The sequence below is a fragment of the Lolium rigidum genome, chromosome 7 (genome assembly GCF_022539505.1).
Source record: "Lolium rigidum isolate FL_2022 chromosome 7, APGP_CSIRO_Lrig_0.1, whole genome shotgun sequence".
Lineage (NCBI taxonomy): Eukaryota > Viridiplantae > Streptophyta > Magnoliopsida > Poales > Poaceae > Lolium > Lolium rigidum.
In genome coordinates this window covers 312,205,959-312,231,607 of record NC_061514.1, presented here as the reverse complement: position 1 = coordinate 312,231,607, position 25,649 = coordinate 312,205,959, and the positions used below count along the sequence as shown (strand labels likewise).

Sequence of the window (25,649 nt, the reverse complement as noted above, 5' to 3'; positions counted from 1 at the left end):
GGGCGGCGCGGCCGGGGCCTGGGCCGCGCCGGCCTATGGTCTGGGGCCTGATGCCCCCCTCTGGTCCTTCCCGGGTGTTCTAGATGCTTCCGGTGAAAATAGGAACTTGGGCGTTGATTTCGTCCGATTCGAGAATATTTCGTTACTAGGATTTACGAAACCAAAAACAGCAGAAAACGGAGAGCGGCACTTCGGCATCTTGTTAATAGGTTAGTTCCAGAAAATGCACGAATATGACATAAAGTGTGCATAAAACATGTAGATAACATCAATAATGTGGCATGGAACATAAGAAATTATCGATACGTCGGAGACGTATCAACGCCCACGATTGCGCAAAAATCGAGGAGCCACCTCGGTCGTTACGCGTACAGTGGTCAAGCCCTAAGATTGAACAGGGCTAGTACTAGCTCGTCATGATGGACCTGACAGATTAGCCTGCAGCAGTAACACGTCAGCAATGACGTCATAACTTGGAAGCATTCGAAGGAAATATTAAAAATCATCGGATGGAGGCTTTGAGTCCACGCACGGATTGCAAGCATCCGAACCTGGACTCGGGGGCTACTCCCATCGGGAGCGCTGACGCGCATCTGATAAAAAGAAGACTCGACAGAATGAGCAGTCGAAAGAAAGAGGACTGAGTCTGCACTCAAACGATTACACCTAGACACTCCCATCGGGAGCGCATGATGTACATCTGGTAAAAGTTTTTTGCATTCCAGGATCATGCCCGGGGACTTGATTCTGTGTAGAGTAACGTTGTTTTACCATCGGCAGTTAACCAACAAAAAGTTGGGCACGTTGCTCATTATCCTTTGCGTGAAGAGAATATATCGAATGACTTATGAAGCCTTGCAAAAAACTCGGCAGAGGAAAGTATTCGAGTAGCACAACTTGAGTCTACGCACGGATTGTAAACATCCGTACCTAGACTCGGGGGCTACTCCCATCGGGAGCGCTGACGCGCACCCGACAAAAGGAAGATGAAGCATAATCAAGATGAATAAGGTTAATGAAGAAGAAGAATATCATTAGAAGACATGCATTAGTCCCTACCCGAATTATCTTCGGCTAGACACTCGGGGGCTACTGACGTGGGCATTACCCTTCGAGTAACCGACGTTACCCTATCCTGTATTGACCAACTGGAGGCCCATAAAGGCACCCGAAGGCTAGATGGGCCACTAGGTCGGCGCACCAGAAGATCCCTTGACGAGCAAGACAAGGAAGCGAACAAATAAGGAAAGATTGGATCCGAACTATTGTAAATCTAGTCGTATTCGGTTAGACCTCTTGAGACCTGGCCTCCTATATAAAGGCCGGGAGAGGGGCTGCCGAAGGACACGAACAATCTTAGCAACCTTAGCCGGGAAAAGCTTAGAGCTAGGTAATCCTAGCAACACCAATCTCGACTAGATCTCAGCCGAAGTATTCGGCACCCCATTGTAACTCTGTTTTCATCATAATCAAAGAACGAGACGAGGCGGGACGTAAGGGTTTTACCTCATCGAGGGCCCCGAACCTGGGTAAATCGCTCTCCCCGCTTGTACGTGTACCGATGTCTCGTGTCGGCTTGCGAGGATTCCATCAACCCTAAGCCCCTATCGGAGGGCATTGCCGAGGAGCACCCTCGACGAGCGGTGCTGGAAGATGTTCATGTGCCGCCTACACCGGCAACGAGAGGAAGCTAATGATAATGATCATGAAACTTCAAATGAGATAGCTGCCGAATCTCGCGGATCGACAAGGGAACGTGCCACTCTGATTGGTATGATCCTTGTCTAAATGTCATGATTGTGGACAACAATGATGAAGACCCTGCGATGTATGAAGAAGCGATGATGAGCCCAGATTCCAACAAATGGCAAGAAGCCATGAAATCCGAAATGGGATCCATGTATGATAACAAAGTTTGGACTTTGGTAGACTTACCTGATAGCCGCAAGGCTGTCGAAAATAAATGGATCCTCAAGAGATAAACAGATGCTGATGGTAATATTACTGTCTATAAAGCTCGACTTGTCGCAAAGGGTTTCCGACAAATTCAAGATGTTGACTACGATGAGACTTTCTCACCTGTAGCGAAGCTAAAATCTGTGAGGATTTTGTTAGCAATAGCTGCATTTTTCGATTATGAGATTTGGCAGATGGATGTCAAAACGGCGTTCCTTAATGGAGACATTGAGGAAGAGTTGTATATGGTACAACCCAAAGGTTTTGTCGATCCTAAAAATGCTGACAACGTATGCAAACTTCAGCGTTCAATTTATGGACTGAAGCAAGCATCAAGAAGTTGGAACCGACGATTTGATAAGGTGATCAAAGACTTCGGGTTTATACAGTGTCATGGAGAGGCCTGTATTTACAAGAAAGTGAGTGGGAGCTCTGTAGCGTTCCTGATATTATATGTAGATGACATATTATTGATTGGGAATGATATAGAACTATTAAGCAGTGTGAAGGGTTATTTGAATAATAGTTTTTCAATGAAAGACCTGGGTGAAGCATCGTATATATTAGGCATCAAGATTTATAGAGATAGATCAAGACGTCTAATAGGGCTATCACAGAGTACATACTTGGACAAGATTCTAAAGAAGTTTAGAATGGACGAAAGTAAGAAAGGATTCTTGCCTATGTTACCAGGCAAGGTCTTGAGTAAGACTCAAGGTCCGGCTACGACAGAAGAAAGAGAAAGGATGAGTCAGATCCCCTATGCCTCGGCAGTAGGCTCTATCATGTATGCCATGCTATGTACACGACCGGATATAGCACATGCTGTTAGTTTAACTAGCAGATATCAAAGTGATCCAGAAATGGAACACTAGACAGCGGTCAAGAATATCTCGAAGTACTTGAAAAGAACTAAGGATATGTTTCTTTGTTATGGAGGTGACCAAGAGCTCGTTGTAACAAGTTACACCGATGCAAGTTGGAACAACGATCACGATGACTCTAAGTCACGATGCTGGGTACGTGTTTATATTGAATGGTGCTGCGATGAAGCTGGGCAAGCTCGAAGCAGTGCACGGTGGCGAAATCCTCAACAGAATCGGAGTACATAGTGGCTTCAGAGGCTTCATCAGAAGCGGTATGGATGAAGAGGTTCATTGTAGAGCTCGGTGTGGTTCCTAGTGCATTGGACCCACTAGTTATCTATTGTGACAACATGGGTGCCATCGCCAATGCACAAGAACCAAGGTCACACAAGAGGCTGAAGCATATCAAGCTGCGTTATCATTCGATTCGCGAGTACATCGAAGATGGAGAAGTAAAGATTTGCAAAGTACACACCGATCTGAATGTAGCGGATCCGTTGACTAAAGCTCTCCCTAGGGCAAAGCATGACCAACACCGGAATGCCATGGGTGTTAGGTACCTTACAATGTAATCTAGATTATTGACTCTAGTGCAAGTGGGAGACTATTGGAGATATGCCCAAGAGGCAATAATAAAAGTGGTTATTATATATCTTTATGTTTATGATAAATGTTTATATATCATGCTATAATTGTATTAACCGAAACTTTGATACATGTGTGTTATGTAAACAAACAATGAGTCCCTAGTAAGCCTCTTAACTAGCTTGTTGATTAATAGATGATTAGTTTCATAATCATGAACATTGGATGTTATTAATAACAAGGTTATATCATTATATGAATGATGTAATGGACACACCCAAATAAGCGTAGCATAAGATCACGTAATTAAGTTATTTGCTATAAGCTTTCGATACATAGTTACCTAGTCCTTATGACCATGAGATCATGTAAATCACTTATACCGGAAAGGTACTTTGATTACATCAAACGCCACTGCGTAAATGGGTGGTTATAAAGGTGGGATTAAGTATCCGGAAAGTATGAGTTGAGGCATATGGATCAACAGTGGGATTTGTCCATCCCGATGACGGATAGATATACTCTGGGCCCTCTCGGTGGAATGTCGTCTAATGTTTTGCAAGCATATGAATAAGTTCATAAGAGACCACATACCACGGTACGAGTAAAGAGTACTTGTCATGAGACGAGGTTGAACAAGGTATAGAGTGATACCGATGATCAAACCTCGGACAAGTAAAATATCGCGTGACAAAGGGAATTAGTATCGTATGTGAAATGGTTCATTCGATCACTAAGTCATCGTTGAATATGTGGGAGCCATTATGGATCTCCAGATCCCGCTATTGGTTATTGGTCGGAGAGAGATCTCAACCATGTCTACATAGTTCGCGAACCGTAGGGTGACACACTTAAGGTTTGATGTTGTAATAGTAGAACTTGAAATATGGAATGGAGTTCGAAGTATTGTTCGAAGTCTCGGATGGGATCCCGGACATCACGGGGAGTTCCGGAATGGTCCGGAGAATAAGATTCATATATAGGAAGTCATTTTATAAGTTTGAAAATGATCCGGTGCATTTATGGAAGGTTCTAGAAGGTTCTAGAAAAGTCCGGAAGAAATCACTTTGGAAGGCGGAGTCCCGGAGGGACTCCACCACCATGGCCGGCCAACCCTAAGAGGGGTGGAGTCCCAAGTGGACTCCACCATAGGGGCCGGCCACCCCCACATGGAAGGGTGGGAATCCCACTTGGGTGGGAGTCCCACCTTGGGTAGGTTTCCCTACTACATGGAAGGTTTTGGGTTCGGGTCTTATTCGAAGACTTGTAGTCCAACACTTGGGGTTCCACCTATATAATGAGGGGCATAGGGGAGGGGGCCGGCCACCACAACACCACCACCTTGGCCGCACCCCAAGGAGGCCGGCCACCCCCTCTCCCAAACCCTAGCCTCCCCACCTCCTCCACCTCTCCCGCAACGCTTAGCGAAGCTCTGCCGGAGTTCTCCATCGCCACCGCCACCACGCCGTCGTGCTGCCGGATTCAAGGAGGAGCTACTACTTCCGCCGCCCGCTGGAACGGGGAGAAGGACGTCGTCTTCATCAACACCGAACGTGTGACCGAGTACGGAGGTGCTGCCCGATCGTGGCACCGTGATCAAGATCTTCTACGCGCTTTTGCAAGCGGCAAGTGATCGTCTACCGCAGCAACAAGAGCCTCATCTTGTAGGCTTTGGAAATCTTCAAGGGTGAGTCTCGATCATCTCCTCGTTGCTCCCGTCTTCTAGATTGCATCTTGGCTTGGATTGCGTTCTTGCGGTAGGAAAATTTTTGTTTTCTATGCAACGAATCCCTACAGCTCCACCTCCTCCACCGCCGGTGGCACCGGCGTATGTTCCACTGGTTGCCAACTGCCGTAGCCGGTACCGGAATTCATCGTGATCAATGACGACGACGAGGAGTAGGCGCATGCATTAGTTTATATTTATATTTTCCTTTCTTTACTATGTAAATTATGTTTTTATGTTAAAAAATATAAAATCGAAAAAATGCGTCGACACAAACGAACGCGCGGTCGATTTGCACCATTTGGGCCGACGCAAACGGACGCGCGCGCGAACATTTTAGGCGTCCAAAATGCGTCGCCGCGTTGGAGATGCCTGAAATACCCTTGAGAGAGAGCAAAAAAATCACATCTAAATACCTAAAATACACATATGATCGATGAAAGATTGATCTATTTCAGTACTACTTCCCCTACCTCAAGTAAAACTACTACATCTGGAAATTTAATTCGGGTCACGGCTGCATATGAACCCATTATATAAAAATATATAATTTTAAAAAATTCTGAATAAAATTCCGCATGTAAAAACATTCTATGCTGGCACACAAGTTTTTGGAAAAAAGATTTTTTTTTGTGTCCCATGTAAATAAGACAAAATTTGACGCTCCAACCTGACTATTTCATGGGACATTTTTTTTGTTGCCTTTTTACATATGTCACATAAAATGTTCTTCTTCCCCAAAAAAATTCTGTGCGGACATAGAATGTCCAGGTGTATTTCACGTGTTTGTTTGACAATTTTAAATATATTTTATGCATCTTTTATAATAGATTCATATGCATCCATAAGCCAAAACACCACCTCCACTACTATTCCATATTACCTATAGCAAGAATAAGACCAACACACGGACTTACACTAGCTAGATCCACTAAGGGCATCTCCAGCGACGCGACGCAAATGGTCGTTTTCGTCCGCCGTGATCGGAAATGCGTCTGGCACCCTCTCCAGCGGGGCGACGCAAAGTGACCGGGCCGTCCGCGGAGACGCAAACCTGGCCCAAATATGCGCCTCGGATGCGTCTCCGCGGACATCGCGCGGACGCCGAAAGTGTCCGCTCGTATCCGGCGGACGTTTCGTCGGGCCCGCCCGGCAGCGACCTGCGTCGATGCGTCTTCTCAAACGCGCTGCGGCCCGGCGCCCGCTGCGTCGCTTCGGCGGTCTGCGCCACGTTAATGGCAATGCCTCGGCTGCCGAGCGGCCGCAGCCCGCCTCCGCCAACCACGTTAATGGCGTCGCCACGCGTCCCGCGGCCACCGCATGCCTCCGGCCTATATAAAGGGGCCGCGCCTTCTTCTTCCTCATCCACTCCTCCATAGAAACCCTAGCCGCCACAAAGCTCCAGCGTTCCGCCGCCTAGGTGTTCCTGGCACGCAGCCAGCCCCGCGAGGAAGACCATGGCGGGTCCTGGTGGCCGCCGAGGCGGTCGAGGCCGCGGCCCTGGACGGCCCCGGGGACGGGGCAGGGGCCGCCGTGGTGGAGCAGCTACGGCTCCACGCTCACCGTCGCCTGCGCCCTCTTCGTCTTCCTCCGACGTGGAGGGACGCTGCTTCGAGTTCCTCCTCCGCATCGACGACGACCCGCTCGGCATCAAGCGTCTCCCGGACAAGTTCGCCGAGTTCGTCGACGGCGTCGAGCCGGCGCATTTGCAGCTACGGGAGGCCGAGCTGCAGCCACGCCGGCTGGGCCGTGGAGGTCCTGTTCGACGGGCAGGGCAAGATGTACTTGCACACCGGGTGGGGCAAGTTCGCCCGTGACCTGGCGCTCGAGCCCGGCTGCCAGCTCACCTTCCTCTACGAGGGAGACGGTGAGATGGTCGTCAAGGTCTTCGACGACACGGCCTGCCGCGAGCACTACCACACCGGCGAATCCGAGTCGGACTCCGATAGTTAGAACGTAGAGTGTTCTTTCTTTGCGGCGAATCGGCTACGGGCCGGATGAAGCCGGTAGTGGAAGGTTTACGTACTGTTCGCCATCGGTAGAACCAACAAGGGCACCGTCAATCCTCCCACTTGGATTTTCCGGTTTGGGTGATTGGGTGTGCCCTCGAATGTTCTTTCTTGGCAGCGAACATACGGAAATCAACACAAGCTGGTTTCTATTTTTAAAATATTTATATTTGTGTCCACCATGGTGCAAACTATGTATTAGTTTGTGTAAACCATGTTCCAAACTATGTATTAGTTTGTGTAAAATAATCTTCCAATTTGTAATATTTGGAAGTATGTTGAAATGAAAAAAAGAAAAAAAAATACGTCGGGCCGCTGGAGCCAACCCCAGACGCAAACGGACACGCGGACGAAAACGGGCATTTCAGCGTCCGCTGCGTGACGCAAACGGACGTGCGCGGACACTAAAATGCGTCGCGCCGCTGGAGATGCCCTAACCATCATAGTTTTAGCGCTCGCCGAGGGAGGCGACATTGCGTACGTGGCTTTTGAAGCAGCGATGTACACCTGACTTTGCAGTAGCCAGAAGGATAGATCGAGGGTGCCACACTGCCACCTGCAGGGAACGAAGATCGATGCAAGCATCTATTTTGTCAACTTTAGCCACGTCATCGGATCTTAGGGTGCACGATGTATCGCTGGCAATTTCTCTTTATAGAACTTGACTATACGAATGACGTAGAGTGTGAGAGATATATATGATTCAGAATTCAATGTCGATTGAAAACCTCGGCTTCGCAACTGGGATTTAGGACCATGAAGTTATCACTTAAACATATTTTATTTTTAACAGGATTTGAGCAAGCAAAACCTTGAAAACAATATGAAAAATCTCACAATGTAACACGGCTAGCAACTTTTGCAGTTGCATAAAAACATTGGATAGTTAGTTTTCTCGAAAATGTTACTCTCGGCCAATTATAGGTCAAACCCTAAACCTAAGATATGTTTGTGTGTGTGCATGGGTGCGCGTTTAAATCTCAAAACTATTGGTTTGTGAATAAGAAAAATTGGGTCTTCATACGGGAGTACTTCTTCTGATCTTAAGTGGGACGGCTGTGGAGACAATATGACTACCGGTAGTCCTTCAGTACTTAATTTAGTTTATGTTAGATACTGTTTGTATGATAGAAATACGTATTACAGTTTGGTTCTTTCATAATGCAATGTTCCCTTTTGTACATATTTGAGATTAAGAGTTCCCTGAATATCTAGATATTTTTTTCAAGAGGAACAAAATTCCTATAATCGGGGGTGTTCTAAAAAAATCGAAATGGGGAGCCTAGCGCTGCGTCTGCATCAAAATGATGCACACAACCACCATTTATTTCATAGTTTTGTCATTCAACACGGACCGCGAAAGGGCTCAACATGAATCAGCCAGTGAAACTGCTAACCAGGCTGGTTGATGATAGCATGTATGACGTCATCAACCGAGTGCATCCAATATCCAAATATTCTCGCTGGTCCTCAGGAAAAAACTATGACCACATGTGCATCCAATACGTAGCACGATGGATAACCTGCAAAAAGTTTGGAACCTTTATCTTCTTAAAGACAACATCATTACGGAAATTCCAGATTGCCCAATCCAAAACACAAACTCATATTCGAATCCTAGCCTTGACTCTCTTGTCAATCCCAGTTAGGTAGTTACCAAACATATTGGTAATATTAGCAGGAGGAGAAATATTAAAAGTAAAAGGAACAACTCTACAAACGGATCGAGCAAAAGAACATGAGATAAACAGATGATTTATGGACTCATGTGAATCACACAAAAAAAAACACTTTACAACATATCCAACCTTTTTTTTGTTATCTTTAGTGAGCAAAACATTTCTATGAAGGAACCACATAAAAATCTTTATCTTTAGTGGTACTTTAAGTTTTCATAGATACTTACTTACGCAGATAAGTTGTATGACCATTCACAAATTCCGCGTATATAGATTTGACCAAAAGAACCTTCGAAGGAGCCAATTTCCACGAAGTTTATCTGGATATAATCCGACAAAGAGACCCCCATAAGCCGCTGAACTAGGTGTAGCCAGGTTCCCCAGTTATTCTCACTAAACATCCATATAAATTCTATATTCAGCGGCGCATGAGACAAAATATCTGCAACCATAACATTTATATGTTGTACGAAGAAGATTTTTGGGTGGCCAAGGCAGACACACCTAACCAAATGTCCTCCCATAAGCCTATTGAAACTCCATTTTGAAAATAATCACCATTTTTAAACTGTTCTTCTAAACCTTTCTGGGAAATTTGGCGGCAAGCTGCTTCGTAGAACATGTGTATCGTTTATCGTATCTTCGTTTTTTAAAAATATAAAAAATTTGAGTTTTCAAAAAAATCTGTCAAAAATCCATATATAGTAAAGGATGTATCCCACAAATTTGCAAAATATCAATTTCAGATACTTTATATTCTGAGCTACACAAAAATGATAAAAATGTAGATCTGAGTAGTACATTTTGAAATATCCAAAACATATATTTCGTCATTTTTTCTTGCACATAACAAAAATAATTTTGGGTTGAGATTTTCCATGATTGTGAGATGTATCACTGAAAATCTGCAGAATTATTTTCAGATTTTTGGATAACGTCTAATAAAAAAAAATTAAAAAAAATGGTGTGAGCAATGGAGCTCGGGACACAAAAGCACTTTCCGCAATTCGACTTTAAAAACAGTACTATATGCCCAGCTAAACTTGATCAGCTGCAGTTAATAACTCATCTCGTCGTGGTTTCCGTAGCTATTTTTTTAATTAAGTCAAGAGTCTAGCTTTTCACACGATTCTGCTTGATTGCCGATCTAAAAAGGGCACAGATCGACGTACAACATCAGTGCACCACTAACATTAAATTGAGAAAAAAATACAGGTAAATTAACACTTGCACAGTCGCATCATCTATCAAAGCACAAGCCCTATAAGTACCCGTCCGATCTTCCACTAAGGATATATACATCTCCCCTTACACTCAGCATAACAGGCAAGAAACAATGGCGTGCACTAAAGTGTTAGCTATTGCTTCCATCGTTCTCTTGGGCATTGGAATAACCAAGGCTGCGAGGGTGTCTAGACTCTCTGATGCTCAAGGAAGCGGAGAGGGAGGGGGTGGAGGATTTGTGGATGGTAGTGGATCAGGATCCGGGGGCGGTACCGCATCCAGCACGGTTGTTCCAAATGAAGGTCATGCAACCTCCGGGGCTACCCATGCGGAAGCCGGAGCTGGAGGCGGTGGCGGAGGCATCGGCCGGCGCAATGGATCCGGAAGTGGTGGTGGGTCTGGCTCGAGCACCGCCTCTAGCCAGTCGACGGGGGGAGTGTATGGTGACTTCCCTGGATATTCTAGCGCTGACGGTAAGGGCGGCGGTGGTGGAGGAGGACAAACTGGAGGTTACGACGGATCTAGTGGTCATGGGAAGGGCAGTGGCACCGGCTCGGCTTCTAGCTCCGCGAACTCCTTCTTTGATGAGGCGGATGCCAAGGCGATCGTGAAAGGTAATGGCGGTGGCGGAGGAGGCGGCGAAAATGGTGGGAGCGGTGGCGGCAATGGTAGTGGATCTGGAAATGCGGAAGCACGCCCTTAATTCGTCATTTCCTTCTCTTTTGCTCGTACTTTGTAATTCTCTTCCGTGTCCATGCTGTATACATGGCATGTGCTATGCTAGAGACATGAATAAAAGGCTGCTTTGTGTTTTAATCAAGTGTGGAGGTCAACCATGCAATATGAAACACGCATCGTGAGGTGTTGGGTTGCAGAGATCGTACGTACGTACCATGCCGCTGGGAAATGTTTCACAAATAACAATGGTTATTCTTCGTGTTTTTCAAAGAAAATAAGTTCTTCCCGAAGCTGTGGCGAGGCACTCGGCTACATCTTTCGTAGTTAATTCAAAAACTGAGTCAACAAGCCCTAGATCAAGATCTTGCGGTTTCATTCATACATTAATATTATTGTGTGCCTCCCCAACTTCAGCATTTCCCCTCCAATCCAAGGTGATGCATTATGCACACCCACTCTACAGTAACACGATTTTTTTTAAAAAAAAATCTCTGCAGTAACACGATGGCAAGAGACGGTAGAAATATGGTGTATGCACACGCCAGAATTATCACATCACAGAAGTTAAAAAAAAAGATATGCAGCCCGTTAAATGGACACAGCGTGTTTAGTTTTGATCGGGAGTTTTTTTAGGCGATTTACATGAAAATAACCATTTTGTGTAAGAATTGCACGAAATAACTCTCCAGCCAAACTATTTCACGCTTCTAAACTTTTGTGTGGCGTCTTCGCAAGGGCGATACACCCTTCTGTGTGGCGTCTTTCGCAGGGTGTCGCCTTTCGTAAGGGGGGTTAGAGGCGTGAAGTAATTTGACCAGAGGATCATTTCGTGTGTTTTTTTTACCACAAAAGGTTATTTTTATGTAAATCGCCTTTTTTTTTTCGCGAGCGCTGCGAAAGAAATCAACTTTTGTGCTAATCGAAGTTGGGTCAATTCAAGCCCACCCCCTCCGCACGCACCTCACCTGTCGCATCCACCGGCCACCCTCGTCTCGTCTCCCACCGCCACCGCCACCGCCGCCGTCGCCGTCGCCGCCGCTTTGGCTGCCCGCCGTATCCACTTCTCCGCACCCCGTCGCGCGCTGGTAACATCGAACCAGCACCCCGCCTCCTCCACTGCCGGGCAGACTGGACTGGAGATCTGTAGACTTCGATTTCGTCGGTAAGCGCGCTCCGGGAGCACTTAATTCCAAAGCATTTTCCCCCGTTCGGGCCAAGTAGAATCGATCAACTGTATGAAGGTTCTGCCATCCGAGAAGAACCGTTATAGGCGATGTTGATGTAGGGATGAATGGGTCACCTCGCCAAATTAAGCACCGAAAGCTGAAAATTTTGGGGAACAATTGGTTGACCCAAGCCCTTACTTGTTAGGGCATTTTGCGCTTCACCTACGCCGAGCTCCAGCCGGAGCCACCTCCGAGCAGCCGGACAGGATGGCCTGCGCCTCCCAGGACGACCTCGCTTTCCTCTCCGGTGGGAAGCTCGTGGCCCACCTCGCCACCACTTGCCGCAGGGCCGACTTCGAGGCTGCCGCGCACGTCCTCGCTGAGCGGGACCGCAAGTTTGCCGAGGACGAGGCTGCACTAAAGGCCGTGCTTGCCGACCTTGACGCTGCGAGGGCGCGTGAGCGCGAGGTCGCCGAGGCTAGGTCCAAATTGGAGGCCGCTCTCACGGAGGCTGACATCCTGCGGAAGAAGTGTGAGGTGGCCCTGGACGCACGCCGCCTGGACAATGCGAAAGAAATGGCGCTCCTGCTTGGGGCTGCCACTCCGGACACGATATATCAGGACGAGCCACGTGGGGAGGCGAACAAGGGGGAGGTGAACAGCCCTGACATAATTGGCCTCAACGGGCTTGGTTGCTGTCCGGCCGAGGAAGGGGAGATGCTGGAGAGGCAAGAGAGAGGCGAAGGCGGCGGGGTGGAACATGGCGGAGGAAGGGGTGGTGCAAGAACGGAGAGGCAGAAGGCGGCGGAGGAAGGGGAGACGCGATGGCGCTCATTGAGCGAGCTGTGTGCCGCTCAGGATGGGCAGGGTGAGGGGTGAGTTGTCTTTTTTTTTTCTATAAGTTGCGCAGTTTGATTGATTGCAACAATGGTTAGTCATTAAGCTTAACCTTCTTAAGTGCGCAAATTTGGAGTAGTTTAGCAAAATGCCAAACAGTAGACTGCTATTTTGGCAATTACAACGTCCAAGGTGGTATATGGTCAAGTGCTGAAGTAGAAAGTGGTGTATGATGGAAGTCCCTTTTCAAATTCTGTTGCCTAAGGAATAATTAATGCGATGAACTTTTTTTTTTGGGATCTTTTAGATCAAGCAAGAAGGCAGTAGAGAAGAATCGAGGGATGTCGCTGGGCTATGCTGAGAAGCTGTCGTACCGGGAGGATTTGGGCAGCGTAGGCATGCCTGAGATGTTCGACTCCCCCAAACTCCTCCAAGGAAAGGTTGATCACGTTGCTTAATTCTGAACCTGTTTCCCCTTTTTTGATCACGCTGCAAGTGACCTATTCATGCCTCTCTTGTGTTATACGTAATTGTTTATTGTGTAAAATATTGCGCGACTAGTTATGATCAGATAAGAAATATATAATTAAACCTGATGGGTCTCAGAAGAGAGAAAAATGTGTGTTTTGTTTCTTTTTTCCTTCCGAGTCTGTTGTATGTACAATCAAGGCCCATGTGTGTCACCTTATGAAATTAGTAGTCTTGGAGAAGTTTTGGTTAGATCCGCTTAAGTGAGCTGGGGTGCAAGGCAATAACAAAACACCTAGCTGTTGCCATGTGCGCTTGAGATATGTCATGAAAGAACCAGTGTTTTGGGGAATTGAGTAGTTACTGGATTGCAAAAGTATAAATGAAGGAAACAGTTTTGGCCTACAATTTGGTTGGTTGCAAGAGTTCTCTAATCTCATGTTACATAGGAGTAAAATTTAATTATACACCGGCTTGGTCCTCATCCTGAGGTAGGTTAATCCAGAAGTCCAGCTACTAGCTACTTAAAGGTGTACGCATATTTGGAAAACAGGAAAGTTAGATATCATTTTTAGGAAGTTTTAAAAGGGAATTTTCTGATGTGGGACTACTTGAGGCAGGCAGCAGCCACCCGGCTTTGAGGGAACCGTATGCCAACAATGATGACGACATGGCAATCATTATGCTTTAATTGGCAATCGTACCCTTCTAGAAAACGTGCTATAATTGGCAATAAAAATAAAATATTTGGCAGGAATTTTCCGATTTTCTTGTAAAACTCCCATGTTATGACATGCTGTTATTTTACTACTTAACATTATTTTTTGAAGAAAAACTTTGTTTAAGCGTTCCTTTTGCTCTTTTATTCGTGCAGATAGAAGAGCTTGCAATTATGGTGCAAAAGGTTGGACTCCCCTGGTGGATGTCAATAAAATCTCTTCATGTTTCATATGCAGCAGATTCAGCAAATTATCCCTGATTGTTTCAGAGTAAGCATTTTGTGGTGTTTACCGGAGCAGGGATATCAACATCATCAGGCATACCTGATTTCCGAGGGCCAAAGGGTGTGTGGACTCTGCAGGTAGTCTGTTTATGTTGCTTCCGCTTAGCATGGTTCCCTCTGTGCATGAATCTTCATCTTTTTAGAATGTATTGTTTAAGTGCATGATTTGTGGAAAAGTTAGGCTCCCATGCTGTTATTATATCTGACTTAGGTACCCCCAAAAGTTATGCTTTATGACATTCTGCAATTTTACTGTGTTAAAGAACCATTTCTATTCACATAGTAGTTACTATCATTTCCTAACAATTATTTGAGTAAATAATCAGTTGTATATATGCCGTGTGTTTTGTAGCGTGCAGGAAAAGGTGTTCCTGATGCTTCACTCCCATTTCACCGAGCAGCTCCAACCTTGACACATATGGCACTAGTTGAGTTGGAAAGAGTAGGACTCCTAAAGTTTGTCATAAGCCAGGTCTGCATATTCAACTGAGTGTATTGTATATGGCGTTTTGTATTGGTATCTATGTCCACTACCAATGACTTATGTTCTAAGGTTAACTCTTAGGGGACTTTTGCTCCGAGTCATTATTACAAGGTTACCACTTAGGGACTTTGCTTCGAGTCTTTATTATAAGGTTAACTCTCAAGAAACAATTTTGCGAATCAGTTTGTATGAGCTGCAGATATTTTTGTTGTTCTACCATTTAGCGTGCTGAAAGGAAATTTGTATTATACCAGTTTACAACTGATTATTTGCTGAAAATCAACTGCTGAATAATTTGAATTATATTGTATCCATGTAATTTGATCTTGTACAAAGCTGACCGAAGTTGTGTTTGCCAGAATGTTGACAGCCTACATCTGCGTTCTGGCTTCCCAAGGGAGAAGCTGGCTGAACTGCATGGGAATTCTTTCAAGGAGATCTGCCCAAGCTGTAAAACAGAGTAAGCTTACCTTGCTCTGCTTTTATTATATTTTCTCAGGGAAAGACCAAAATAACAGCTCTTTCATGAGTCCTTATCTATATGAAGGTACCTACGTGATTTTGAAATAGAGACAATAGGACTGAAGGATACCCCGAGGCGTTGTACTGATAAGAATTGTGGAGCTAGATTAAAAGATACAGTTCTTGATTGGGAGGTACAAACTATATTAAGAGCTACAAATTTCTATCTCGACTTGCTTTACCAAGAATCCTAACTGTTTTCTGACTGAATTTGTCACTGTTATGTAATCAACTTATTATGTTGCTATGCCCCATTGGGTGATCATATGTTATGTCATATTTATACACTGTACATGGAGGTGATATGCACATAAATCCCCAGAGGGGAGTTACCCATCTTCGCCGAAGTTGCTATTTCATTATTAATTCAATTGCTTTTTCAGGATGCTTTGCCCCCTGAAGAGATGAATTCTGCCGAGGAGCAGTGTCGAGCAGCTGATCTTGTCCTATGTCTAGGAACTAGGTTTGTCTCACGCAATAGCTGTAATTTCTTTCACCATGTCCTTCATCACTGAAGTTTGTATGGCTACAAATACTGTCACTTGCCGATAAATGTCAGTTGTTTCATGATAAAATCCTCAGAACTCTTTGCCACATTATTATAATCAGGTGAGCAATGCAAGGTGCTTACTTAGGACATGTACAATGCAAGGTGCTAAGAGAGGTGCTTATAAAAAAAATGCACCAATTTTTGCTTGAGCAATAGTGCCTATTTCTATAGGACAGGTGCTTGATTAGGCAGCTCTAGTATAGAAATAAGCCTTGTTACTTAGGAGTAAACCGGTTTATTTTTATAAGCACCTTGCATTGTGCATGCCCTTACTGCAGTTTCTGTACCTCTCTTTTTAGTTTTGGAAAACTGTCCAGGTAGCATTCACTCCAAACAGTTGCCAATACACCATTAAGCACCGCTAATATGTATGCCTTACTAAATTTTGTTTAGTGAGCCTGATTCTCATGTTCAACCTGCGAAAATCAATTGCTGGATTAGTAGTTCTACAAAGGTCTATGTAGATGCATAAAAAATTCAAATGCATGATAATCATGCCTTTAGTATATCATAGTTAGGGCCTAGGATCACTATTTCTCTGTCGATGTGCTTGGAAGGGTGCGCTTTGGGTATTACGCCTTTCATGGAACATCTGACACTATGATTCAGCCCGAGGACTTGGCCACAGCATGCACATGTTTTGGCCTGATCAAACGACAACAAGTACAACAAGATCATCCTTCACCTAAGTTGCACAGTCATGGACCAGGATGATCCAATCATTTGATTCAGCAAAATGAAGTTCTCCTCAAAGTGTCTATGTGGTACTGAGTAAGATAAAAGTGAGAAAAAAAATTCAATGGGTGAGGTTGTAGGCTTGTAGCTTGTTAAGCAAACCATGTTCAAAATGCTTGCCAATAATACAGCATCTTTCAAGAATGCTAAGTGTTTCATCAGGTTATTGTCAGTTCAGGTTGCACCAAGAAAACATCCTAGATTATATATAATGGCCGGTGACTTAAGCTGCTGCATGGGATCGACCAATACCAGTCAAACTTAGTCCAAATTCAAGAAATTTTTCTAGTTCTAGCTCCTTCAGTGAATGGAGCCTTGATCTGGTCCAAACGGTATATTTATGACAGTCATTTTTGATGCATCAAAAGATAGTTGAACTATTGAGACTTGTCTTCATGCTCAGCCGTGTTCCAGTGCAGTGCATGTTTAGAATATATAGTAGTCAAGAATCTGAGATCCCCTGTCTCTTGCCATCATGCATGGTACCGCATACTTTTACCCATGATCCAGTCACAAAGGCATTCTGTCCTATCTCCCTCTCACCAATTTGATCATTGTTGATTCGTTTTAGCTCATTGTTTATTTTGTAATAGCAGGTTCTTAATGTCCTACCTTACTTATCACTTATCCTTGTTGAACATTCTTTATGATAATAATGAGCCATGCCTCTGTTCTTGTTTCTTTTTCTTATATACAGTAATGTGTAGCTTGCAGATTACTCCTGCATGTAATATGCCTCTGATGTCTATCAAGAATGGGGGGAAAGTGGCTATTGTTAATCTTCAGGTATGTGCAACTGAATACAAACATATTGTTGTTTGCCTTAAATATGGACCAAAGAAGCACTAACTTACACATTTATCTAGTTTTTAGGCATGCCATACTTGTGATGTGGGCTAATTTTGTTACAAACCAGTCAAATATATTGATGCTACCTATGTACTTTTTCATAGTTGGGAATTTTGAAGTACTACTAAACTGTGTTTTAACTCTTGTGTGCCACTATATACCGTGTACCTCTGCAAATGACTGCAATACTGTGGGACCATTTTAGAAATTTGGAGTATTGTTTATTCGGCTATTTCATTAGGCCTTCTTAAAATTTGTGGTTCGAATCACGGAAATCTATAATTTGACAGGTAAAAGTTTGGGGTTTCAATTCATGTTTGACTTCGAAACTCATTTTGTGGCATGGCATGCACATAGAACTTGCATTGCTGATTCAGTCCAAAGATGTCAGTTGAAAGAGATTATCTTTGCATGTTTATGATTTCCTAAGAACTTATTTTGCAGTCTTTCAATTAAATATATACAGTAGAGTTTTTTTTGAACTTTTTAAATATATAGAGTTAAACAAAGGAGATTTATCTTATTTGAAATTTAACAAATGTCTAGAATGGAACACAACAAAACAATACTTGCTTTGGGGTATACAGAACATGAAGGCAACATATGCATCATTGGGGTAGTAGACTCAAATAGTGCAATTTTCTCATGGCATTTGATAAACCTGCGATAAGGATGCAATCTAATTCCTGTACATTTTTTTCTGTTTCCATTTCACTTTCAGGCAACTCCGAAGGATAAAAAGGCAAGCCTTGTCATCCATGGGCTTGTGGATAAGGTGCCTGTTTTTCTTGAATTTTTTTGTTGTTGTTGCTATTATGTTCCCTTGGTATAATAATTTAGCCGTGTCATCACAGGTCATTGCTGGAGTGATGTGCATTCTGAATCTGCGCATCCCTCCATATATACGTATTGACTTCATTCAGCTTCTTCTTCGGCACACAGTCAAAAGTAGAGCCATCTCACCATTTCTTGAATATTTATTCTTAGCTCTGTTAATTTCTTGTGGATACATACAACCAATCAAGGTTACTGATGAAACAAAATGGCATCATCAAAACTTCCTTATTAGCAAGATTTGAGTAACTGAAGATGATAAAATTCCTTGCAGACATTGTTATCTCCGTACAAATATACAGTGAAACTACCAAGTGTCGCATATAAATTTCTGTATGATGTCATTCATAAATTGCAAACGAAATTTTATTTATGATTAAATTCCTTCTGTGCAAATATCCTGACAGATAAATGGTTTAACTTGCTTTATATGAGAATAGGTTTAATCACATGCTCTCTCATACTGCATTATCTCCTTTATTCAGAGAAATGTGTAAGATGGACTCTGCGGGTAACAAGCATTCATGGCGTGCGAGCACCACTGTCATTTCTTCAGTCAATCGAGGTAATGCAACAGTGACTATATACATCCACATAGCTGTGTACTACTCTGCTATTATATACTTCAATTATTACATTCTATAGTAAGGAGATAATTATTTCGTTAAGAATCAATTGAATCGAAGTCATTGTCATTGTTGGCTGCAATCGATATATTTTGCAAGATCTGTCGGTCTTAGTTTGCGGGAACTAACTAAATACTCCCTCCAGTTTCCCAGAAACTGTTGTTTTGGACATCGACCCGGTCTACAGAACATAATATTGATTACTAATTTCTATCATCATATGTTTGTAATACCCAATAAATAATGACATTACTGATATTTTGGACGCATGGCAACAGCTTTTTGAGATTTGGAGGGAGCAGTAGGGATCCCCGAAATGGGATCTTAGCAAGAGCTATGTACCTTTTGCCGATCAAGGACGATCATTGGCTTGCCAACCTTGTGATGTACTACCTCCATCTCAAGGCTTAAGGCTTATATTTTTTTGGAAAAGTCAAAGCAAGTAAAGTTTGACCAATATTTTAGAATAATCTATCAATAAATATGATATTTTGTAGATATCACATGAAAATATATTTCATTATCTATCTAATAATATCAATTTTGTATTTGACATGTTAATGATTTTTTATAAAAACTTAGTCAAACTTAACATAGTTTGACTTTCTGAAAAAAATATAGGCCTTAAGCCTTGGGATGGAGGTAGTATTTGTTTCTGCGAAAAAACTTTCCATCTTTTTTTTCTGCTTTGGAGTCTCTGAAGTTAGAAGGGCGGGCCTGGCGCAGTGGTAGAGTATCTCCACTTGTGTCATGGAGGTCCTGGGTTCGAATCAGCGTCCTTGCATAATAGAAAGGGAGCCTCTGAAATTAGAAACTGGCACATCAATCAATTACCACCTAACCACTTTTTATTGCTGTAAAGGCAACAAGCCTTGTTGCAGCTGATTAACAGGACTGTCTACTTTCTTTTCTGATGATTTGGAAGTTAGTAAGCTAATGGTCAAGACTCAAGCTTACTGAAAGCTGGTCATAAAGTATTATTCCTTAACATAGACGCACGTGTGATCTAATGGAAAACTTCTCCTACTGATATTAATATATGGTCAAATTTTCTTTGTCATCAACAGGTTTCCTTTCCGGAAAGACCTGACATGAAACCTGTAGTGCTTATGGAGCAACCATTTTCTTTGCAGAGGTATATTGGAGATTGTGAAATCCCCCAATCAAATGTGCTAACTGATCACACAGAAAAAGAATTTGTTTCATTTTTCAAATATTATGTGCCATTCTTCACATTGGCGATTTATCTACTCCAGGGAAACATCGATGACTAGCAAATTTTTCATGTTGCTGACATTGAACTTCAGTGATGGTTGTGGCTGCTCTAGCTCATCAATTGAATGCTACGTTAATTTTCAGGTTTGCTGCAACTGTACACTCCCCTTTATCTTTTTTTTTTCTGATTAAGCTCCATAGATAAGAGTGAAGTAAAAAAAATTGAGTTGAAGGTTCATAGACACTACATTTTTTTTTGTTCTTAAATTTGGTCTTAGAACTGTGCATGTTCACACTGCATGTGAAGTAGTGCATCCATTATTTATTTCTTTGAAAATTAAGTAGTGCGTCCCTGATAGTTTGAAGAATTTAGAATAGTATAACTGTGTACTCTACATGAATCGAGTGGCTGCTCCATACTGGCAGTAGTTCTGTGCATACCAAAGTTTCCCCGACTAGTTACCATTCTGTATACTATTCTATGAAATAGTTTAAGTGAATATGCACCTAATTTTCTGGAGTGGCTATTTTGCATAATAATGCCTTGTGAACATGTTGGTTAACACCGAGTAATCCATTGATCAGCTTACCATGCAATTTAAATGTGATACATGCAGAATCAAAAGGAGAGCTTTGTTAGAGATAGAGGCCTAGTACTGCAGGAGTTGAAGTGTACTGCAGAGCGCCAGTGTTGTGCTGGACAGCAATCTATTCTTGAAAGGGAGAGTCTGCCACGAGCCGAGACATCTAGACATGCGTTTGTGACCAACATTGTGAGATATGACTCTGAAGATTCCGAAGATCTCAAGGGGGCAGAGCCCAAGGGTTCTTGTATGGACAGCAGCAGCAACCTTACGAAACGGCACATGGAAGGCCCTAGTGGCTGCTCGGTGACACAAAAGAAGCTCAAGAGCTAACCATCTGTGTCTAGTTCTCTGGTCTTTGTTTTGAGGGAGTTGTCTGACTTAGTAGATCTGGGAGAAGATTGCAATAGCGACGATAAGGTGCAGCAGAGTTACATGAATGAAGGAAGAGAAGGTAGAGCAAACTTGGTGCATAGAGAAGCGACCATCCCAAGGGAAAGTGGGAAACTGGTTGAAATACTTAGATTATAAAGTAGTAGTATTTCTGTGTCGGGTTCTCTGGTTCATTTTTGAAGGAGTTATTTGACTTTGTAGATGTGTGAGAAGATTACAATAGCAATGGAAGGTGCAACGGAGTTAGATGAATGAAGTAAGAAAAGGTAGAGTAAACTTGGTGCATAGCGATGAGACTCTCTTGGGAAACTGGTCGAAACGCTAGAATGTATCCTCCTGTAAAGCTCTCGGAGTTGAGGAACTTCTGAAATACTTGGTTGGTAGTGCTGTTTATCTTATTTTTTATGCTGCATTTCAGAAGTTAACGGATTGCTAATTATAACTCTCCCAAAGTAACAAACTACTCCCTCCGCCCCTTGAAACTTGTCTGAGATTTGTTAAAATTTAGATGTATCTAGATATGTGTCTAGATAAAAACAACTCTTGGACTTTGCTTACTAACCCATAGAGGCAGCTCGTTTATCTGTACTATTTTTACTATAAATATACTTCCTCAAAATACTTTACATCATAGGCCTATAGTTCGTGGGAAACTTCAAATGTAGCCAGGGCTGCATGTAGCCCGGTTTTATTTTTCCTTTTTTAAACTGCAAAGCTTTTAATTTTACAGTTTCAGAAAAATTTGAAAAAATATGTAGACGTAGAGAATGTTGAAATATATCGGTGTGTAAATTTTTAGATTCAAATATATCATATATTGCCCTCAGTAAAAATAACAAAATTTCACAAAATGACAAAATATACTGTTCATCACTATTCACTAATGCTGAAATCAAGATTGTTATTTTTGCTGAGCCTAAAATACAACATATTTCAATCTGAAAATTTACACACTGGAAGATTACAATATTATTATCTACATCACATTATTTTTTTCAAAAAAAGTTGACAAGTTTAAAATGAAATTTTTATAGGTTCAAAAAGTAGCCTACATGTAGCTCGAGCTACAAAAGTACATTCTCTTTGTAAATTAGTCTACATTTTAGCGTTGTAATCAGCAGCAACACCAGAAAAGAAACAATCCCGCCCTCTCTATTGGATGTTATTAATTTTAACGATCCCTGGATTGCCTGTTTATATACTTCCTCCGGTTCGGATTAACCGGGGGACTAGAAAAATTAATGGGAGCAAGGTGCTCTCTAATTGGCTGTTAAAAACGAGAGGTGGAGCTGTTTTATCTCACAGAACGATGAGAAAGTAAATGCTGGAGGCGAAGGGTCGTGCACATACGTACTTTCTAGTGATTTTGCATGCAATTTTCGTCCCCCAAAAATTGGAAAAAGCAGCGACGATTAGTTTTTTTCTTTTGAGAATTCGGCAGGTGAGCTGCTCGATATATTAATAGAAGAGAGAGTTTCGTACAAGGATAACCGGCCCAAACACACGATCTAGCAGAGATGGCTAAGATCTGCTGGTAAAAAGAGAAACTAGCAAGAAAGGGGGACTACTCGCAGGGAGGGAAGATATTCGCGCCGGCCAAGTCCCAAGCAGCCACTTCGTCATTGATCTTGGCCATGGTAGTGGCCACCGAGGAAGAGGCCCGCCGGAAGATGCGGGCAGTTAACCGTGTTCGCACAAGAGGGGGAAAGGAAGGGGCTAGGGAGGAGCGGAGTTATGCTCTAATTAAACGGTAGTTAATGCTAAGCCACCTAAATCAGCGGAGAGAAAAGAAACTGCATGTTTTGCAAATGGCGTCGGTTAATATGATCCGGACGGAATATCAAACTAGTAGTATTAAATGACTCGCTAACTAGTCTTAAAATCTAATCTGTAGAACAGATCAAACAAGAACCGAGGAAGTATATACCGAACCGGTATGGGGCAAGAGAAAGGCACCAAAGCGATCGAGGTGGCTCTGAAACTCATCTAGGGTTTTGTCCATCTCGCCGACGACGATGCGGTTCGCTCCACTTCCGGTGGCCTTGGTGCATTGGAGGTATGGCGGACCGTGACTTCTCACCGGCAGGAAGATTTCAGTTTTTCATTTAGTTTGTTTTCAGTGTCTTTTTCGAGATGGTGAGGTGGCGGCTACTTCCTGAAATCAAAATAAGGTCCTCCTAGTCCTATCCTCGCTCTGGTGGGAGTTATGTGTCCGGCGGATCTCCCGTGATCCGATTATCTTTCGTGTTTGATTGTGTGGTTTCCTGTTAGTCTCTTTTGATCTACGGTTGTTATCACTGGTGATGGTTGATGCTCTGGTGCGCTGGTTAGCTAGCTGGTCCTTTGGGCTCTTAGCACGACGATTTCTCGCATGTCTACTACAACAAGCTCTACTACGATAAACTTTGTCTAGCTCCGGTGATGGAGGGGCGAGGACGGTGGCGCACCTTTGGGTCACGCTATGTTCTGTAGTCGTCGTTAAGTGGTCCAATGATCTATTTGTAATTTTTATTACTTTTAGTTATCTTTGTACTATTGTTGAGATTTTTAATATATCGGTTAAATTTCAAAAAAACCGAGGAAGTATAGAAAAATAATTTTATGAAATTTGGTCCTTAAATTCTATTTCTGAGACCAACTTGAAGAATTGACACCTGCCATGAATGGTAAATTTCGATTCATGATCTGGGGCTAAACGTTCCCTCAATATTGGGATCCAAAACATGACAACTCATTTTTGTGAGGCATGCAATTTCTCCATCGAGTGTATGAACCTCCGCATCACCTCCACCGACGACTCGTCGACGTCGCCTTCCCTCGCCGCCTCGATCACCTTCTTCGTCTCCGCCGCCTTCCGCCTCATCGCGGCACGCACACTGGACGTCTCGCCGAGCACTGTCTCCACCACACCAGCAACCTCGTCCCTCGCCACCGCGGCCGCGCCGCCGCGCGCCAGCTCGACGCATACCCCCATGTCTTCCGCCATCGTCTTCGCGTTGTAGAATTGCTCCGCCGAGAGCGGCCACCCCACCATTGGCACGCCGCCGGCGAGGCTCTCCTGCGCCGAGTTCCATCCGCAGTGCGTCAGGAAGGCTCCCGTGGCCGCGTGCGCCAGCGCCTCCACCTGCGGCGCCCAGCAGGACGCCACCAGCCCTCGCCCCGCCGCCTCCATCCTCTGCACGAACCCCTCCGGCAGGCCCAACGACTGCTCGTTCACGTCGTCTGCGGGCCGGATCACCCACACGAACCTGTGCCCGCTCTTCTCGAGCCCCAATGCCAGCTCCGTCGTCTGCCGCGCCGAGATCGTGTAGTGCGACCCGAACGACACGTACAACACCGAGGCCGGCGGTTGCGTGTCAAGCCACTCCAAGATCGGGCTGCGGCTAGGGCTGCTGCCCGTCGTCTCTTGCGTCGATGACAACCTTGCCTTTTGGAGCAGCGGCCCGACCGGGAATATCGCCACATCGCTGAGCCATTGCCGAAGGATGCTTAGTCCCTTGGCCTCCAGCTTCTCGGCCGTGTTGACGAGCAGCGCGTCGGCGCGGGAGAAGGCGGCGATCTGCCTGCGGATGAACGTCGACCACGCGTCGCCGCCATCGGCCGCCGCGAGGTGGTCGGTGAGCTGCGAGCGGTGGACGCGGACGTCCGGGAAACATCGCGGCCGGAAGCACTCGTCGTCGTCGGGGACGAGCGGGACGCTGTCCCAGAGCGAGAAGTAGAGCGCCGCGCCGTAGCCGCCGGTGGTGAGCAGGACGGAGCGCGTGACGCCGGGGTCATCTGGCACGACGTCACACGTCGTGGAGGCCAGGAACATGTCTGCGACGACGTGGACGGAGACACCAGGGTCGGAGCGTCTGAGGTCGGCGACGAACCGGTGGAACGCCGGGCCCAGGGACTCGGCGGCGAGGAAGAGGTCGATGAGCTGCTGGGAGGAGCCGATGCTGCCGGCGGAGGTGCCGGAAGCGAGCGCGTGGACGTCGATGCCGTCTGCGGCGAGGCTGGCGCGGATGGACTCGGCCGTTCTGGAGGTGGCGACGACGGTGACGCGAGCGTCGGGGCGGCAGCGGCGGAGGAGCGCGGCCAGGCAGCGGAACGGCGCGAGGTGGCCCTGCGCCATGAACGGGAACAGCACGACGTGACCGGCGCGTTGGTGATCTTTGGTTTCGGCCATGATGATCGAATCCGTGATGGTGGCGGCCGGGCGGTCAGTTTGGTTCCCAAGGAGGGCGTTCGCTGATTCATATAACGTACCTACGCCGAGTCGGACTAGGAAATCGTTCATGCTACGGAGAACAATTTGAATCCGCCGTGCATGTTGGCGTATGGCCAATTGCTAGTTTTTTTTAGGGAAGGGGCAGGACTCTCCTGCAATATTTTATTAATTTTAAGTAAGAGTTACATCGTTTAAAAGTTTAATAACTAAGATAAAGCTAGGAGGCACATCCGATCCAATTACACAATTATTTATCATTAACACTAGCAAAAGTGCCACAAATACAACTCAGTCTAGGAGCCCTTATGAATGTACTGGTGGACCTTCGTACTCGAGGAATAGGGCACTGGGTAGTACTGGTGGACCTTCGTACTCGAGGAATAGGGCGCTAGGTAGTAGTGGCGGGTTGACGAAGACAACGAGGTCGCTGGCCGCGGATGCGTGGTG

The 25,649-nt window shown here is 44.6% G+C and overlaps 2 protein-coding genes across 2 annotated transcripts; one reads left to right on the top strand and one right to left on the bottom strand.

The window, feature by feature from the left end:
- Positions 1-11,769: 11,769 nt before the first annotated feature.
- Positions 11,770-21,434, top strand: LOC124675054 (NAD-dependent protein deacetylase SRT1). Its single transcript, XM_047211117.1, has 15 exons — positions 11,770-11,885; positions 13,034-13,166; positions 14,069-14,098; positions 14,183-14,275; positions 14,550-14,669; positions 15,041-15,141; positions 15,229-15,337; positions 15,587-15,666; positions 17,196-17,274; positions 18,059-18,112; positions 18,192-18,285; positions 18,657-18,736; positions 19,865-19,932; positions 20,054-20,156; positions 20,630-21,434. The coding sequence occupies exons 2-15, from the start codon at positions 13,068-13,070 to the stop codon at positions 20,927-20,929; spliced, it is 1,410 nt and encodes a 469-aa protein (XP_047067073.1). The 5' UTR covers positions 11,770-11,885; positions 13,034-13,067; the 3' UTR covers positions 20,930-21,434.
- Positions 21,435-23,720: 2,286 nt separating this feature from the next.
- On the bottom strand, positions 23,721-25,271 carry LOC124673164 (UDP-glycosyltransferase 92A1-like). The gene has a single exon (XM_047209290.1). It carries the CDS (start codon positions 25,269-25,271, stop codon positions 23,721-23,723), a length of 1,551 nt encoding a protein of 516 aa, XP_047065246.1.
- Between the last annotated feature and the right edge of the window lie 378 nt (positions 25,272-25,649).

Coding starts and splice junctions, on each gene's coding strand:
- LOC124673164 (XM_047209290.1), bottom strand. CDS start 25,271: ATGAACGATTTCCTAGTCCGACTCGGCGTAGGTACGTTATATGAATCA.
- LOC124675054 (XM_047211117.1), top strand. CDS start 13,068: ATGTCGCTGGGCTATGCTGAGAAGCTGTCGTACCGGGAGGATTTGGGC. Junction 15,338..15,586: donor ATACAGTTCTTGATTGGGAG/GTACAAACTATA, acceptor TTGCTTTTTCAG/GATGCTTTGCCCCCTGAAGA. Junction 18,113..18,191: donor TCCATGGGCTTGTGGATAAG/GTGCCTGTTTTT, acceptor GTGTCATCACAG/GTCATTGCTGGAGTGATGTG.